Source organism: Taudactylus pleione, unplaced genomic scaffold (assembly GCF_031769625.1).
Source record: "Taudactylus pleione unplaced genomic scaffold, aTauple2 ptg000987l, whole genome shotgun sequence".
NCBI lineage: Eukaryota > Metazoa > Chordata > Amphibia > Anura > Myobatrachidae > Taudactylus > Taudactylus pleione.
The window spans coordinates 1,586,688-1,605,422 of NW_028285388.1; the positions used below are offsets into that span (position 1 = coordinate 1,586,688).

The 18,735-nt window shown below is 47.5% G+C and overlaps 1 protein-coding gene across 28 annotated transcripts in view; it reads right to left on the bottom strand.

Moving 5' to 3' along the window:
* The window catches only part of NRXN3 (neurexin 3), a 637,781-nt gene that overhangs the window by 463,831 nt on the left and 155,215 nt on the right, over positions 1-18,735 (bottom strand). For 15 of the 28 annotated variants that reach the window (XR_015874808.1, XR_015874807.1, XM_088460857.1 and 12 more), the window contains 3 exons: positions 8,989-9,290; positions 7,747-7,791; positions 1,341-1,502 (listed from right to left, as the gene is read on the bottom strand). Coding sequence is in view for 25 of the 28 variants with exons in the window: in XM_088460857.1 (XP_088316983.1) it covers positions 1,341-1,502; positions 7,747-7,791; positions 8,989-9,290 (509 nt within the window). In the remaining 3 variants the exon portion in view is untranslated. The remainder of the gene's footprint in view (positions 1-1,340; positions 1,503-7,746; positions 7,792-8,988; positions 9,291-18,735) is intronic. The other 13 variants (XR_015874809.1, XM_088460858.1, XM_088460848.1 and 10 more) reach the window with 2 other exon arrangements.

An 18,735-nucleotide genomic window follows, 5' to 3' on the forward strand; every position in this document is an offset into this window, starting at 1 on the left:
CACATAAATTTCCATTATTACGGTTTCAGACCACAAAATGGCCGCCTGTCCTGGGAGAAGGCGACGGAAACGAGATGGGAGGAAGCTCTAAATGAAACGCTTTCAAATGTTGTGTAGAGTGAAAATGTGCCATAACCGTGTAACTTGTATTTTTGGACTATGCTGAAAAGGAGGGATCAGAACAAAACACTAAATCTAGTCCAAATTGTAACAACCCTTTTTTTTGTTGTTGTTGTCAAATACATTTCCAGCCATAATTATATTTAACACATTTCTAAAAAATATTTGAAAACGACAGTTCTCCTTTAAAGAAATGACAGAGGAGCAGACGGGGGTTAAACACACGAGGAATACGAGACAGGAGAAAAAAAACACATAAAAATACCCATTATTCTAAACCCTGCAGGTGTCGGCAATCGGAATACATGTATTGCAATTAGCAGAATTAAAACAGATTTAAATAGCTGCTGAAAGCAGATGTGGCTGGCGCTGCGGGCGGGTGCAATATAAAGTTATGGCACATCCAGCTATTAATCATATGCTCACAGGCTCAATGTGCCCCAGCATTGCCTAACAGCCACGGCCACCACCGCGACCAAATAACCCAGAACCAGTCACGCCAATTCGGCTGCAGATCAGTATGGCAGTGTTGCTGCCGGCGACATTGTGGTGTGATGGAGAAAAGAATGTTAGTACATTGCACACATGTGATCTTATAAGTGCATGATTCCATTTTCCCTAGGAGGTGCACAGGTTCACTCATTACTGGCTAACACATTTTAAAAGATCCACAGGTGGAGCTAATCATTTCACTCGTGACACCAAGGAGATCTGGAAAACATGCACTGTTAGTGCTTCCTGAGGAATGAGTTTGGCAAACACTGTCCTAGACTGTCCAGATGTACTTACACTACACCCCTATATTAACAATGACTGAGACTATCCTGATATACTGTACGAACACCAGAACCCAGGCAACTCCAAAGACTAAGGGGTATAGTTACTAAAGGGCGGGGTTTTAGAAGTGGAGATGTTGCCCATAGCCACCAATCAGATTATACTTAACATTTATCTAGCATCTTCTAGAAGATAATAGCTAGAATCTGATTGGTTGTTATGGGCAACATCTCCACTTCTAAAAACTCTCAATTTAATAAATATACCCCTAAGTCCGCTGATATACTGAAATTACACCCATACACCCCCAATGAGACTATCGAAATATAGACAACTATACAGAAATGAAGAGCAACCACAGCGAATTCACTGAATATGACTGGCTTCTATCTAAACCACCTATAATTTTCGGACTGGTTGCAGAATTTGAGAAGGTCACTTACCTCTTTCAAACAGCCCATGAAGTTGTTGCTGACAGGAGACCCTGGTAGGTCGGCAGTGCTGGGGCTGCCCCCTACATAGAAGAAGTCATCTGATCCCAGCATGGTGTAATCCTCCTGCGTATAACCAGTCGTGGTCAGGATCCCATCCACCGATATGGTCACCTTATGGGGAAAAGCAACATAACGTAATTCCTGTCAGTGCTTTATACAGAGGGGGGCTCGAGATTCTCCACTGGGACTTGGTGACATAGTAAAAGCACTTCTTCTATCACCATGTGGCCTAGGTTCTAGATGACCATTCACATCATCCTCCCCAGCTGGAGAAACTGAACAGCAGCTCCAGGACCCTCTGGGACAGCCCTACTGATCCACACAACAATGGAGCATTTCATGTTCAACTTGAGAACATCCTCCCCTGAAGAGGAACATGCTGCTTAAATGAACCCTTCAAACACCGATACTTACCGCTCATTACATTGTTTGCACTACGGGAGCTCCCAGGCTCTTATGAGTCCCCACAAGATCAAAGGATGTTTAATATCACTGCCGCTGTATGTGACAGTACACAGCATGTGCCTCCCCCCCATAGGGTCTCTCCAGAATATGAAATGCTGCGTCACACGTACAGTATATATGTGGCCAGCTGAACACGTGATCGGTGATCTTTCATGTTTATGGCCTTACCAGAGAAATACAAAGTTTGACAACGAAAAAGAGAGGCCAAACTTACAGCCACACTGTTACAGTACATTAGCAGCCAGGAAAGGTCATTAAGACTTACTAATAAGACCCAGAACTCGCTTGACCATCACCAAAACAGTGACAGTACCCTCCTATATTATTACAGTGACATGTGCAGGTATGACTTGAAGAACAATGTGTCACCTCCAGATGACATGCTTGAACAGCAGAAGCGAGAGTGATCAGGAGATGTTCAGTATGAGGGAATATTGTTTAAGGAGAAACGTAATGTTTCAATGGGATCCCACTGTCAATGAATCAACCTGTCCTAATGAAAATGTGGGTGAGCATTGGGACACAGGGCAATGTGACACTGATCCCCTAGTTTTCCCAATGCGTAGCACAGAAGGGCCTCATCCTCAAAGGTCTCGAAGTTTATGTGCTGACGTTGGCTCGCAATATGTGTATTCTTCATTAGCTAAACCCCACCAACACAAGTTTAGACCATCAAGGTGGGTTCACGTGTTCAGATGCTCACATCAATTATCCCCGCAGCAGGGTATGAAAACTTTAAGCCCTTCACTGGCAGAGGGGCAAATAGGTTGCAAGTTTTAGCAACATGTTCATAGATCCCACAAACATCCACAGCAACCCTTAGTCCACCTCAATCATATTCACAGACCACCACCAAAAATATGCCCTCCCACACAAAAAAACAGCTACGAAGATGTAGAAAACTACAACTATCATTATTGCTGAACCCAACTGAGTCCATCAGCAATAAAGGGATAGTAAGGATGGGAAACCAAGGAGTACACACAGAGAGTGGGAAGACGGTCTCCTCATTCCTTCCCCCAATAATTCCAACCCAAGCCAGAGAGAAAGGAAGAGCTGCTCAAACACACATCCCTGGAAGACCTCACCCCAAGTCTTACCCTTTGCCACATCTGCTAAACCATCCAACCAGGCGATGACACATGATGGGGATGAGTTACCAGATTAGTCTGTTAGAGAGGGGAAGGGATGAACTGACAAGGGGGAGGCTGGAGTGCTGATTGGCTGAGGATTCAGGCGTATGGTTTGAAAAAGAGTAATGGCGGTAAATATGGTTCAAGTGTGAAAATTGGTTTTAGTGTGTCATTCTATTCCTAGATCCTCATGTCAAAGGAGAAAAAGTAGGACCTCAGGAAATGTCTGTTGGTTTGGCCCACCAGAACTCAGTTCCTCAGTGACTACAGGAGTTCCGCCTGGCCCATAAGGCAGGAATAAAGATACATTGAGCCACAACTCAGACACTTCCAGGGGTCAGAACCTTGACCGTATCAAGGAATCAGTATCCATCATGACTATGGAACGACAAGTCATTAATTTAATGATCCTTTATGTACTAAGAAATTGGGTGTATTTCATACAATATTCCATTTAAACAGACCCCGGCAATGAAAATTTTGATCTAAAAATTTCGATCTAAACGGCCAATAATAAACTTTTCTCTATGACAGTCTATTGCACAGTCTGCCTGAAGAGTTAACCATTCAGCGGAATACTATTGTTTCGCACTCTGGGCCTGATTCAGTAAGGATCGCCATTGCGATCACAGCTGCTAATACGCACGCAAATCAACTGCGATAGTAACATAAGAATGCCCAGTTTACCTTATACACATCCGTAATGTTTAGCAGGACAGCGAAAACATCAGTACAATCGAGTACCATCGCAGCCTCACGCACAAGCCCTGACCTTACTCAGAAATTGCTAACAACAACGCACGCTATGCGTCCTCAGGCTGCGGATGTCATCGCAGTGGATAATTTATGCACGCCCCTACAACGGCATTCAACCGCAATGGCACACCTGCATTCAGCCAACCCCCACCCCGTTACCACCCACAAACGGCACTTCCTGTCAATCACGCTGCGATGGGTCGCAATGGCTAGTTTGCGCACCTACACTGTGATGCATATGCATGCGCAGAATGTAACAATTGGCCGGTTGCGTGCGTATCAGCGACTGCGATCCAAGCTGAATCAGGCCACTATCTCCTAAACTTCTCATCGCTTCTCAGAGGCCTCCTAATCATGTATTTATGTCTGATTGCCCTCTCAGAATAGAAATAAAATCATCTTGGGGTGTAGTCTAGTGGCAAATGGTGAGAGGGGCATAGTCAGGAGCACAGGCCCAAATAAAAAGACAGAGAACAGGCAAAGGAGGTGCACATGCTTATAGCATGTACAGAACGGGAGGTATAGTAGTTGAAATCCCGGTGCCGGCATCCCGACGGTAAGTATTGGGGTTAGGGGGAGAGTTAGGTACAAGTGGGGAGGGTTAGGGTTAGGCACTAGGGGGGAGGGTTAGGGTTAGGCACTAGAGGGGGAGGTTAGGGTTAGGCACTAGGGGGGAGGTTAGGCACTAAGGGGGAGGTTAGGGTTAGGCACTAGGGGGGGAGGTTAGGGTTAGGCACTAAGGGGGAGGTTAGGGCTAGGCACAAGAGGGGGAGGTTAGGGTTAGGCACTAGGGGGGAGGTTAGGCACTAAGGGGGAGGTTAGGGTTAGGCACTAGGGGGGAGGTTAGGGTTAGGCACTAAGGGGGAGGTTAGGACTAGGCACAAGAGGGGGAGATTAGGGTTAGGCACTAAGGGGGAGGTTAGGGCTAAGCACTAGAGGGGGAGGTTAGGGTTAGGAACTAAGGGGGAGGTTAGGGCTAGGCACTAGAGGGGGAGGTTAGGATTAGGCACTATGGGGGAGGTTAGGGTTAGGCACTAAGTGGGAGGTTAGGGTTAGGCACTAGAGGGGGAGGTTAGGGTTAGGCACTAGGGGGAGGTTAGGTTTAGGCACTAGGGGGGAGGTTAGGGTTAGGCACTAGGGGGGAGGTTAGGGTTAGGCACTAGAGGGAGGTTAGGGTTAGGCACTAGAGGGAGGTTAGGGTTAGGCACTAGGGGGGAGGTTAGGGTTAGGCACTAGGGGGGAGGTTAGGGTTAGGCACTAGAGGGAGGTTAGGGCTATACACTAGAGGGAAATTAAGGTTAGGCACTAGGGGGGAGGTTAGGGTTAGGCACAAGTGGGGAGGGTAAGGGTTAGACACTAGGGGAGAGGTTAGGGTTAGGCACAAGTGGGGAGGGTAAGGGTTAGGCACTTAGGGGGAGGTTAGGGTTAGGCACTAGGGGAGAGGTTAGGGTTAGGCACTTAGGGGGAGGTTAGGGTTAGGCACTAGGGGGGAGGTTAGGGTTAGGCACTAAGGGGGAGGTTAGGGTTAGGCACTAAGGGGGAGGTTAGGGCTAGGCACTAAGGGGGAGGTTAGGGCTAGGCACTAAGGGGGAGGTTAGGGCTAGGCACTAAGGGGGAGGTTAGGGTTAGGCACTAAGGGGGAGTTTAGGGTTAAGCACTAAGGGGGAGGTTAGGGTAAGGCACTAAGGGGGAGGTTAGGGTTAGGCACTAAGGGGGAGGTTAGGGCTAGGCACAAGAGGGGGAGGTTAGGGTTAGGCACTAAGGGGGAGGTTAGGGTTAGGCACTAGAGGGGGAGGTTAGGGTTAGGCACTAGGGGGAGGTTAGGTTTAGGTACTAGGGGGGAGGTTAGGGTTAGGCACTAGGGGGGAGGTTAGGGTTAGGCACTAGGGGGGAGGTTAGGGTTAAGCACTAGGGGGAGGTTAGGTTTAGGTACTAGGGGGGAGGTTAGGTTTAGGTACTAGGGGGGAGGTTAGGGTTAGGCACTAAGGGGGAGGTTAGGGTTAGGCACTAGAGGGGGAGGTTAGGGTTAGGCACTAGGGGGAGGTTAGGTTTAGGTACTAGGGGGGAGGTTAGGGTTAGGCACTAGGGGGGAGGTTAGGGTTAGGCACTAGGGGGGAGGTTAGGGTTAAGCACTAGGGGGAGGCTAGAGTTAGGCACTAGGGGGAGGTTAGGGTTAGGCACTAGGGGGGAGGTTAGGTTTATGCACTGCGGGGAGGTTAGGTTTATGCACTGCGGGGAGGTTAGGTTTATGCACTGCGGGGAGATTAGGGTTAGGCACTAGCGGAGGTGGTCATGTTTAGGCACTAGGGGGGAGGTTAGGGTTAGGCACTAAGGGGGAGGTTAGGGCTAGGCACAAGAGGGGAAGGTTAGGGTTAGGCACTAAGGGGGAGGTTAGGGTTAGGCACTAGGGGGAGGTTAGGTTTAGGTACTAGGGGGGAGGTTAGGGTTAGGCACTAGGGGGGAGGTTAGGGTTAGGCACTAGGGGGGAGGCTAGGGTTAAGCACTAGGGGGGAGGTTAGGGTTAAGCACTAGGGGGAGGCTAGAGTTAGGCACTAGGGGGAGGTTAGGGTTAGGCACTAGGGGGGAGGTTAGGTTTATGCACTGCGGGGAGGTTAGGTTTATACACTGCGGGGAGGTTAGGTTTATGCACTGCGGGGAGATTAGGGTTAGGCACTAGCGGAGGTGGCTATGTTTAGGCACTAGGGGGGAGGTTAGGGTTAGGCACTAGGGGGGAGGTTAGGGTAAGGCACTAGAGGGGGAGGGTTAGGGTTAGGCACTAGAGGGGGAGGGTTAGGGTTAGGCACTAGAGGGGGAGGGTTAGGGTTAGGCACTAGAGGGAGAGATTAGGGTTAGGCACTAGAGGGAGGGTTAGGGGTTAGGCACTAGAGGGGGAGATTAGGGTTAGGCACTAGGGGGGAGGTTAGGTTTATGCACTGCGGGAGGTTAGGGTTAGGCACTAGAGGGGGAGGTTTGGGTTAGGCACTAGGGGGGGAAGTTAGGGTTAGGCACTAGAGGGGGAGGTTAGGGTTAAGCACTAGGGGGGGGAGGTTAGGGTTAAGCACTAGAGAGGGGAGGGTTAGGGTTATGCACTGCGGGGAGGTTAGGTTTAGGCACTAGGGGGGGAGGTTCGGGTTAGGCACTAGGGGGGAGGTTAGGGTTAGGCACTGCGGGTAGGTTAGGTTTAGGCACTAGGGGGGGAGGTTAGGTTTAGTGTGCGGGGAGGGAGGGTTAGGATACTTACCGACAGGTGTCTGTATCCTAACCCTGTTGGGATGCTGACCGCCGGCATCCCGTACCTAACCCATACAGACCATATATTATCATTTCCATCAGGAATATGAATTAACTGCAGCAGAAAAATGTAAGTAAAAGTATTTCTGGAGGTAAAAATGTTTTTGGGTAAAGGTTGGGGAAGGATGCGCTATTGCTGTGCTGCTGAATATAGGGACGCAGAAAGGCCACTAATAGTGAAAAAAATCACAAAAAACAGAAAAATAAAACATAACTGACCCCCTTTAAAACCCCCCAAACCATATGTTTCCCCCAGCCTACGTCAGCACTCCAGCCTTCCGGAGACCATGTAGACACAAAGACATGCAGAGTGAGAAACGCAGCTCTTGGCCCAGACCACCACCGCTTTTTCCAGGAGTCTGAGACCTGCCATAGGCCTTGGAACCGCCAGACATGGCCACAAATATATAGATGGGGACCAGAAAAAAAACAAATGTCATGAGTTGGGGGACGTATGGGGTGGGGGGGCCACAGATGGCTGTGTTGGACTGATGGAACATGAAATGTTCAGGGAGGGGTTTAATACATAATATATATCAGTCCTGTATCTATACCGGTGTATAGCACAGACAGAATATTTATTTATTCCATGGCGGACGGGGGGGAGTGGAATTAGAGGAAACATTGAATGTGTCAAGAAAAAAGAGAGAAAGGAAAAACCACACCGCAAATCCAGCAAATTAATTAAGACAAATAAGAATGATATCTACCAGACAATGTAGTTTGTTTACCATAGCGTGTCCAATGCCTGAGTGCTTTGCGGAAAAGTGGGGAAAAAAGCAAATTGAATAAACTGTGAACAGAAGGGTCGTCAAATCCAAAACGGAAAATAAATTCAAAATAAAAGAGAACAGATATAGATGATCAGTTAGAGGGTGTTAGTACACTCTGGAAAGGAGCCGGTTAGTAGCAATGAAACATTACATGAATGATTTGGGGTTATAGTTTCAAAAGAATAAACTCCATTCTCCCTCCCCTCGTCCTAGGCACACCGCTCTCGCGCCCCCCACTCGCACACGGAACCCAATTACTGGAAACTTTCCTCGTCACACATCCACACGTTCCCTTACGTGTCATACTTACGGCCCCCCGTCCTGCGAGCGGTGCGTTCCAAATACGAGTCACCGCAGCACAGAGATTCTTCATCATCAAACACAGGGCAAGAAACCAACACAACGTCAATCCCCCCCCACACTAAGTGCTCCGTGACGGCCGTCATTTTCTGTCTCCGCAAACAATTGTTTTATTTGCAGTTCCTGCTCTGCCGCTTAGATAATGTTGTGGATGTTTTTGTAGGAGGGACGCTGCTGACAAGCTGCAACTGTGTCGGGGTTAAACGTGTGTCGTTTGACATTAGCTCTGCTTGATACTTTTTGTATGATGGACTGTGAATGGCTACAGGGAGCTCAGGAGCGCAAGGGCTGGTGGGCGATATCCCCTTATCAGGTTGGTACAAGCGATGGGACAAATCAGATGGAGCTGTCTTGTTCCATATTTATTCCCGGAGCAGTTCTCTGCTGAGCACGCTGTAGATTATCTGGATTCCTGCCGCCTGTGTGTGTGTTGTTGTATTTACATGTGTTTTATCTGCGGAATCGCTAGAGAAACGAATGCAAGTTTTAAGTCTGCTGCATTCAATAATAAGCCGTGTACCAATAATACAACAATAAATATGCTGTTGTGTAAATATATATGTGTGTTACCCAATGTTTTATGCACAACCAACGTATGTCTTACGCAAGCGCATTTATATACCAGCATGGCGGAGTCGGTTATTATCTCGCAGACAGAAACACCACTTTGTGTTGTGATTATAGAAATGCTAAAAACAACGAAGGAAAATCCTACATGAACCATAAATGAACCTGTATTCCTACTGGGCTCCACCCCTCATTCCTAGCTGGGATTGTCACACCCACCTGAAGGAGCCGCCAATGGCGAAACGCTCTTACCTGGCGCAGGTTCCGAGTCACCTTCACGTCATGCCATTCGTTATCGTTGAACTTGTCGTTGGATGGCTCCACGATGGCCTCAAAGGCACCGGAGCCCAGATTGATGACCAGCGAGACGGCGCCGCCCTTCAGCGCCAGGTTGACGTAGTCTGCGGATTTGCCGGTGTGGAGGATGAGCCCATTTCTCTGTCGGGTCTTGAAGGACAAGGTGATTTCATCGCTGCTGCTCTGGATTGGATTCTGGGACAGGTCGTAGCATAAATACTCAGAACCGCGGAATGTGGCCACGTTCTCCTCTCTCGCTGCAGGGTAAGTAGAAAAGATGCTTTGTAATGGAACAATTATGATGTGCTACCTCCATCAACGGGAATCATGAGACAGAAAACACAACAGCACTGCAATAACGGGTCCAGTCTACAAACCATCTGAGGATGAGTAGGACATTAGTATGAGAAGCAGAAGACAGAGGGCAGGAATCACCTAGATCTTTCCTGAACACTAACCCCCCTTTCTATAGGGCCGGGCTGAGGTGCCAGGCCATCATTGCAGAACCCCACAGGAAAGGACAGTGGGCCTGATTCAGAGCCGGACGCTATTTGCGCTTGCTCGTTCAGAAAAAGGGGCCGGTTATTTAAATTGAGCGCTCACTCTTTGCGGTCTGTTGACGCCTCTATGTCTGAGCGAGCGAACGAAACATGCGCTCGCTATTTTGTAAAGACGCACCCTGGCCGCTCGCATCCTACGTCATCTCCGCTATTTATTTGATTAATCGAGTACATCGAAAGGCGTCTGAACTGCTCGCAGTGCTTGTGGTTGGAATTTCCTAACGCAATCATGCGAACAGTTCAGGCTAAGAAACAACCAAGTGACGTGGTCGATGACGCTGCTTTGTTAATTATGCACACCCTTAAAACGCCCGTTTTGACCATTTGGCACGCCTGCGTTCGGATCACCACTCCCCATTTTCAAGCACCTTCACCTGTTACCACCCACAAACGCCTCATCCTGTCACTCAAATTAGCAGGCACTCGCTATTTTGCGAGCGCTCGACTTCCGACCGCAATGACTGGTTGGCGCATGCGCATTGCGACCCATACGCATGCTCGGAGCGAACGAGCGGCCGCTTACGAGCGGCTCTGAATCAGGCCCAGAGTAAAAATAAACACCATGATGAACAGCACAAACCACCAGCAAAGGAAGGTCCGGCATAGAGATGCCGCTCATTAATGTAATAAAAGTACATTTCCTACTGGATGCATCCCCAAGAAAGCAGCAGACGGGGCCCATACAAAGCAAATGTGAGGCTCTTCATGGGGCGAGTCTGGAGGTTTGTCTGGCTGCAAGAAAACCCCTAAAACAAGTCAAAGTTACAAGTGGAGAGAACAGGACTTGAAACTGATCGTTCACATTCATAGACGGATACACTGCTCAGAGAGCACCTTCTTAGTACCAGAGGCTTTCCCACTTCTTTTCCTGCCTCCGCGCAGTGCTAGGAGAGATCCCCCCCACTGTGCTTCCATGCAGTGCATTTACACCGAGGTCAGCAATGGAAGGGTTAATGCACACCTCACCTCCTGCAGATAGATATGACCAGGATGTACAATGTAACAGGTGATGACATGGAGGAATCTAATCTACCAGTGACCAAGCTGCTGAATATAGGGTAACGTGCATAACCCAGCATGGCCGCCGTCCTCTGCTTGAACAATCCTTCTCCTGTAAGCACTGAAACAAGCTCCATTATTCAGTAACCAATGTCCCGAATTTAGATATTTGATGTAATATGGTGCCAGACACAGTTCGTAAAAGGTATCATTGTGTACCGGGCAAGTGATGCTCCATGCTCACCTCAATGGAAGTTCCTGTATGTAGTGACATATCTGGGACTTTAAAGTCATATAAACAGGTAGGGGGAGATGTATCAAACCTTAGAGAGAGATAAAGTTAAGTAGTTCCCATAGCAAGTTGGGTACTGGATGCCGGGGCTCGGGATCCCGGCGGTCAGAAACCCAACGCTGGCATCCCGACAGGGTTAGGATACTGATACCCGTCGGTAAGTATCCTAACCTTACCCCTAACTCTCCCTCGCCGCACCTTAAACCTAACCTCCCACCTAGTATCTAACCCTAACCCTCCCCCTAACCCCGCTACTTAACATCGGGGTTCCGGCGCCGCCATTGTGAGCGCCTGCATTCCGGCTGTCGGGATTTAACTATCTCCCCCCATAGCAACCAGTTAGCTTCTAAATATAATTCATCTAGCACAGTCTATAAAATAACAGATAGAAGCTGGCTGGTTGCTAGGGGCAACTTCTCCATTTTATCTCTCTCTAATGGTGCATACACACGATCAGATTTTTCTTCAGATATGAACGATAATGATTTAAAAAAATCGTTCAATCGTTCATATCTGAAGGAAAATCTGACATATCTGACATGCCTGAACGATGGACAATGAACGATGCGCGTTCCCGATGGTCAGATAACGATATCTGACATCTGATGTGTTTGCAGTCAGACTTGGACGATTCCATTCATTTTAATGCAGTCAGAAATCGTTCAAATCTTTATTAAAATCGTTCAATTGTTCATCTGACAAATCTGACCGTGTGTATGCACCATTAGGTTTGATACATCTCCCCCATCGACTGATGGCCTCACAGTGAGTATGTGCTATTAATGAATATGCAATTGCAGGATAATAAAAGGCAACTAATCTTATTTTTAACTAATGTAACAAAAAACATCAGACTGTCCCCATGTCTAACCCCCGAGCCTTTCTATTATTCCATACTCCCAATTGTGGGAAAATTTAGAAGTTAAAAAAAAAAACGCTATGCATTTCGGGGGGTTCCAGGTGCGTTTCATTGCGCTGCCACACTGTGGGCCTGATCCAGACCCGGTCGCTAAGCTGCGCTTGCTCGTTGCCAAAAGGAGCCGGGTATGCAAATCCCGCAATCGCATTGTCTGGCTTAAGGACGGCCTCTATGTCTTAGAGAGCGATGGCAGTGAGCACACGCTGGTGTTCAAAGATGCCCACTTTTCATTCTTAACCCACGTCATCTCCAGGAAGTGTCATCGGTAACATCGAGAGCCATCGGGGCAGTTCGCAGCCCTTGAGGTAGGCCCTACCCCGCCGCAATCACTGCGATCAGTTCAGGCAAAACAACAACCAAGTGACGTGTTCAATGGCGCTACTTTGCTAATTATGCACACCCATTAAACTCCGTATTGAAGCTCAGACACGCCTGCGTTCACATATCCGCTCCCCTGTTCACAAGCACCTTCCCGTTACCATCCACAAATTGCACTGTCACTCAAAGTAGCGTCCAGTCTGTGTACAACGAGCAAACGATTCCCGATCGCAGTGACTGGCTTGCGCACGCGCACTGTGACGCATGCGCAGATGTGCGATTATCTCCCCTAGTGAGCGAGCGCAGCTTAACGACCAGGTCTGAATCAGGCCCTGTATTTTGTGTAGCCTGGCAGTCCCACCTGTGTATCTCTGCCCTAATACCATAAGATAACATGTAATAGTCCATAACCACATCCACACACACCCCAGTGATTTCACACCACCACAGCCAGGATTGCAGCAGTCCCCATTTTTCATCCTGCCTGGCCTATGACATCCCACGTTCCTGTAAACTGCACGTTGATCGCTCCCTGACACAATCCCAGGAGCTGCGTCTCCATCTACGCCTGGTACAGAGTGAGATTATATCACACGTCCCACGGGAGCACTCTCAGGAAATGTAACTCTTTACACTATTGGCCTCCACACGTGTAACATGCGGCCTGAGGGGAGCAGGAGAGGGCTGAGGTGGGGGCTGTAGAACACTCGCACTGAAAGGCCCCTCAGGCACTTAGGAAATAGGAACACAGGAAAACACAAACCTACAAAGCAGTTTTTCCCTTCATAACATTACACTTCCCAAGGGTAAAGGACGGTTTGGCAGCGTTCCGGAGTAACTGCAACATTCACCTTGAACTGGAGCTACAGTCATGAATTTACATTTGCAGGTAGCCTCCAGGTGTTCAGCTGCCGAGTCACTAACATTCATTTATATCGCACATACAGTACATATTACGCAGCGCTTTACAGACAATATGTCAGTCATTCACATCAGTCCCTGCCCTGGTGGATCTGAATTGCTGTGAATTCCATTTATATTTCCTATTACGTGGGTAACCCAAACAGACTAGGGTTTATTTTTTTTTTTTGGTTGTGATTATTGAAATATTATGTTTTTGCAGTGTGGGTGGAAACTCATTGCAGACATGGATAAAAAAACATACAAACTCCACTCAGAAATTCAGCTGTAAGGCAGCAATGCAAACCACTTTGCCCACAGTGTGGCCTAATAGACTGCCCTTGTTCAATGCGGGCCAATACATCTACATCGGTCCAGAGTCTTTGTTCTGCCCATCTGACCCGATCCGTGATCCGTTCCGCAGATCGGTGGCTATCTATGATTGGCGCAGCTTGGAAATCCAACATGTAAAAAAAATCCTTGACTTGCCGATTCCGACCATTTTTGGGGTCAGGGTGGGGTAATCAAGATTGTTCAACATGTTGAATATCCCCGGAGTCAGCAGAATTGGGAATTGCTCCAATTAGTCATAGATGTATGGGGTGCTAATAATACCCAAAATGGCGTGGAGATGTGGTGGCAGAACCGCTGCAAGGTTCCTTGGCACCCTAGGCTAAACTTCAGCCTACTGCGCTCCACCACCACCAATGACCCACTTTCCAGGCAGTAAGGTGACGTTCTCCAGCCGTCTGCCTGCATTGAGTACAGCAAGGATGTCTCACTCTCAGAGACATACTTTATTATGTGATGGGCCAGCTCAGTGGTGCCCCCGTAGATCCCGGCGCCCTAGGCAGCTGTCTAGAGCTACCACATGGTGGAGCCGGCCTTAGTTAGTGGCCACAACAACAGTTCTAACAACTTTTCCCATTGCCTATTTGTGAGTACATTTCGGATAGATAATGTGTTATATAGGAATATTGCATTTTTTGGATAACACAGAACAACCATTCATTGGCCAACAAGCCATTTACCAGTATTTACTGTGGCTGTAACTTTATGACTCTATTTTGTGTAAGGGTGCCGGAAGCTCTAGATCCTGCACCCTCACAGCCCACAGCTACAAAGGCACATGGCCCCGGCACCCCCACAATCTAAGTGTATCAGGGAAACGTACGCAGTCAGTAGGAGGACATGATCAATGTCTATGCTCGGTCTGCTGTCCCCACCCCTGTGCCTCCTTAGGCCCCCGGCTATATGGCCTTTCCACAGAGCCAGGCCAGGGTCAATGAGATGTTAAATATATGTTGTTAATTTCTACTCAGTATAATTGAGGCAAATGCGTGCCCTAGATGCGTTTTCCCTGATACAATGTAGTACTTTGTAGTAGTACAAACAAACACGACGGATTAGAAATATCATTCTCAGGATGGATGTGCCTCTAGTTGTCTATGGTAGAATGCTAGACTAAGGGCCTCATTCGCTACGGATCGATATTGGGACCGCAGATGCGATTATGCAACCAGCCCGCTGCAAAAATATGCTAATGAATGCTATCGCAAATCCGTCGCAAAGCCAACATAGCGACCCCCACTACCGCTATCTCACATCCGTAAAACCTCGCAGACCTGCGTATACAGCGGTAAAATCGAGTAACATCGGTCCCTCACGCACAATTACAGCAGGTCTGACCATCCTCAGAAATTGCTAACCTCGTCGCACGCAGTGTGTACACAAGCTGCGTATGCCGCCGTAGTGGCTAATTTATGCACGCCCATGCAATGGTGTTCAAATGGCCAGGCACGCCTGCTTCTCGCCGACCACACCCCCGTCACCAACCCCATAACGCTCAGTGCCTGTCAATCATTCTGCGATGGCTCTCCGTTGTCTGCGTGATCACAGTGCGACTGCAGTGATGCCTTTGCGCAATGCGATGCATACACGTGCGCAGTAGGCAACAATCGTCCCGTCTGCGTAAATGCCTTAGCAGTTGCGATTCATGCTGAATCAAGCCCTAAATATGGTGTCCTAGTTCTGTGGCCTGATCCACACAATACAGGCATGGTTCAGAGTCCCACGTAGAACGCACCTTGGTGCACAGCACACGGCTACAGAGAGAGGATGAAAGATTACACGGTAGAGTGGATTTCTTGCTGGGAGATCAGGACACACAAATCAATTGGATATTACTTAAAGCCGAGAGCTAAAGTGATAGATTAGGATGGATATAATACATACTCAGAATGTCTGGATGTCTCATAGATTTGGGGGAGTACACCCCATCTCCACAATATAATGCCTCAATGTGCAGCAACACAAACAACCGCCCCTTCCACCTCGACCTACCCAGATCTCCAGGAGGCAGCATACAAAAAGTAGCTATGATATAACAAAATTAGCCCATTCACTTATAGCATCAGATGATATGAGGGTAACAAGCAGTGTAGTCACCAGTGGGAAAGCAGAATACAGGATGATGGGGATATAATGTCAGTAACAGAGGAAGAGACCTCAGAGTTATAGCATCAGATGATATGAGGGTAACAAGCAGTGTAGTCACCAGTGGGAAAGCAGAATACAGGATGATGGGGATATAATGTCAGTAACAGAGGAAGAGACCTCAGAGTTATAGCATCAGATGATATGAGGGTAACAAGCAGTGTAGTCACCAGTGGGAAAGCTGAATACAGGATGATGGGGATATAATGTCAGTAACAGAGGAAGAGACCTCAGAGTTATAGCATCAGATGATATGAGGGTAACAAGCAGTGTAGTCACCAGTGGGAAAGCAGAATACAGGATGATGGGGATATAATGTCAGTAACAGGAAGAGACATCAGAGTTATAGCATCAGATGATATGAGGGTAACAAGCAGTGTAGTCACCAGTGGGAAAGCAGAATACAGGATGATGGGGTTATAATGTCAGTAACAGAGGAAGAGACCTCAGAGTTATAGCATCAGATGATATGAGGGTAACAAGCAGTGTAGTCACCAGTGGGAAAGCAGAATACAGGATGATGGGGTTATAATGTCAGTAACAGAGGAAGAGACCTCAGAGTTATAGCATCAGATGATATGAGGGTAACAAGCAGTGTAGTCACCAGTGGGAAAGCTGAATACAGGATGATGGGGATATAATGTCAGTAAGAGGAAGATACCTCAGAGTTATAGTATCAGATGATATGAGGGTAACAAGCAGTGTAGTCACCAGTGGGAAAGCAGAATACAGGATGATGGGGATATAATGTCAGTAATTGAGGAAGAGACCTCAGAGTTATAGCATCAGATGATATGAGGGTAACAAGCAGTGTAGTCACCAGTGGGAAAGCAGAATACAGGATGATGGGGATATAATGTCAGTAATAGAGGAAGAGACCTCAGAGTTATAGTATTAGATGATATGAGGGTAACAATCAGTGTAGTCACCAGTGGGAAAGCAGAAGACAGGATGATGGGGATATAATGTCAGTAACAGGAAGAGACCTCAGAGTTATAGCATCAGATGATATGAGGGTAACAAGCAGTGTAGTCACCAGTGGGAAAGCAGAATACAGGATGATGGGGATATAATGTCAGTAAGAGGAAGAGACCTCAGAGTTATAGCATCAGATGATATGAGGGTAACAAGCATTGTAGTCACCAGTGGGAAAGCAGAATACAGGATGATGGGGATATAATGTCAATAACAGGAAGAGACCTCAGAGTTATAGCATCAGATGATATGAGGGTAACAAGCAGTGTAGTCACCAGTGGGAAAGCAGAATACAGGATGATGGGGATATAATGTCAGTAACAGAGGAAGAGACCTCAGAATTATAGCATCAGATGGTATGAGGGTAACAAGCAGTGTAGTCACCAGTGGGAAAGCTGAATACAGGATGATGGGGATATAATGTCAGTAACAGGAAGAAACCTCAGAGTTATAGTATCAGATGATATGAGGGTAACAAGCAGTGTAGTCACCAGTGGGAAAGCAGAATACAGGATGATGGGGATATAATGTCAGTAATAGAGGAAGAGCCCTCAGTTATAGCATCAGATGATATGAGGGTAACAAGCAGTGTAGTCACCAGTGGGAAAGCAGAATACAGGATGATGGGGATATAATGTCAGTAATAGAGGAAGAGACCTCAGAGTTATAGTATTAGATGATATGAGGGTAACAAGCAGTGTAGTCACCAGTGGGAAAGCAGAAGACAGGATGATGGGGATATAGGGCCTGATTCAGAGCCGGACGCAATTAGCGCTCGCTCGTCCTGAAAATAGGGGTGGCTATTCAAATGAACCGTTCGCTGTTTGCGGTCTGTTGACGCCTCTAGGTCTGAACGAGCGAACAAAACTTGCGGTCGTTTTTTGGGAAACTACGCCCCCTGGCCGCTCGCATCCTACGTCATGTCCGCTATTTATTAGATTAATCGAGTACATCCAACAGGGTATGAGCTGTTCGCTATTCTTGTGGTTGGTTTTTGCTACCACAATTTTGCGAGCAGTTCTGGCTTAAAAATAACCCAGTGACGTGGTCAATGACGCTGCTGTTTTAAATATGCACACCCATAAAACGCCCGTTTTGACCTTTAAGCACGCCTGCGATCGGATCTCCACTCTCCGTTTTCAAGCACCTTCCCCTGTTACCACCCACATACGCCTCATTCTGTCACTCAAATTAGCAGGCATTCGCTATTTTGCGAGCACATGAATTTCGGCCGCACTGACTGGTTCGCGGATGCGTATAACGATCCGTACGCATGCGCAGTTGGGCAAACATCGCTCAGAGCGAACGAGCTGCCGCTTACGAGTGGCTCTGAATCAGGCCCATAATGTCAGTAATAGAGGAAGAGCCCTCAGTTATAGCATCAGATGATATGAGGGTAACAAGCAGTGTAGTCACCAGTGGGAAAGCAGAATACAGGATGATGGGGATATAATGTCAGTAATAGAGGAAGAGAGCTCAGAGTTATAGCATCAGATGATATGAGGGTAACAAGCAGTGTAGTCACCAGTGGGAAAGCAGAATACAGGATGATGGGGATATAATGTCAGTAACAGAGGAAGAGACCTCAGAGTTATAGCATCAGATGATATGAGGGTAACAAGCAGTGTAGTCACCAGTGGGAAAGCAGAATACAGGATGATGGGGATATAATGTCAGTAACAGAGGAAGAGACCTCAGAGTTATAGCATCAGATGATATGAGGGTAACAAGCAGTGTAGTCACCAGTGGGAAAGCAGAATACAGGATGATGGGGATATAATGTCAGTAACAGGAAGAGACCTCAGAGTTATAGCATCAGATGATATGAGGGTAACAAGCAGTGTAGTCACCAGTGGGAAAGCTGAATACAGGATGATGGGGATACAATGTCAGTAACAGAGGAAGAGACCTCAGAGTTATAGCATCAGATGATATGAGGGTAACAAGCAGTGTAGTCACCAGTGGGAAAGCAGAATACAGGATGATGGGGATATAATGTCAGTAACAGAGGAAGAGACCTCAGAGTTATAGCATCAGATGATATGAGGGTAACAAGCAGTGTAGTCACCAGTGGGAAAGCTGAATACAGGATGATGGGGATATAATGTCAGTAACAGAGGAAGAGACCTCAGAGTTATAGCATCAGATGATATGAGGGTAACAAGCAGTGTAGTCATCAGTGGGAAAGCAGAATACAGGATGATGGGGATATAATGTCAGTAACAGAGGAAGAGACCTCAGAG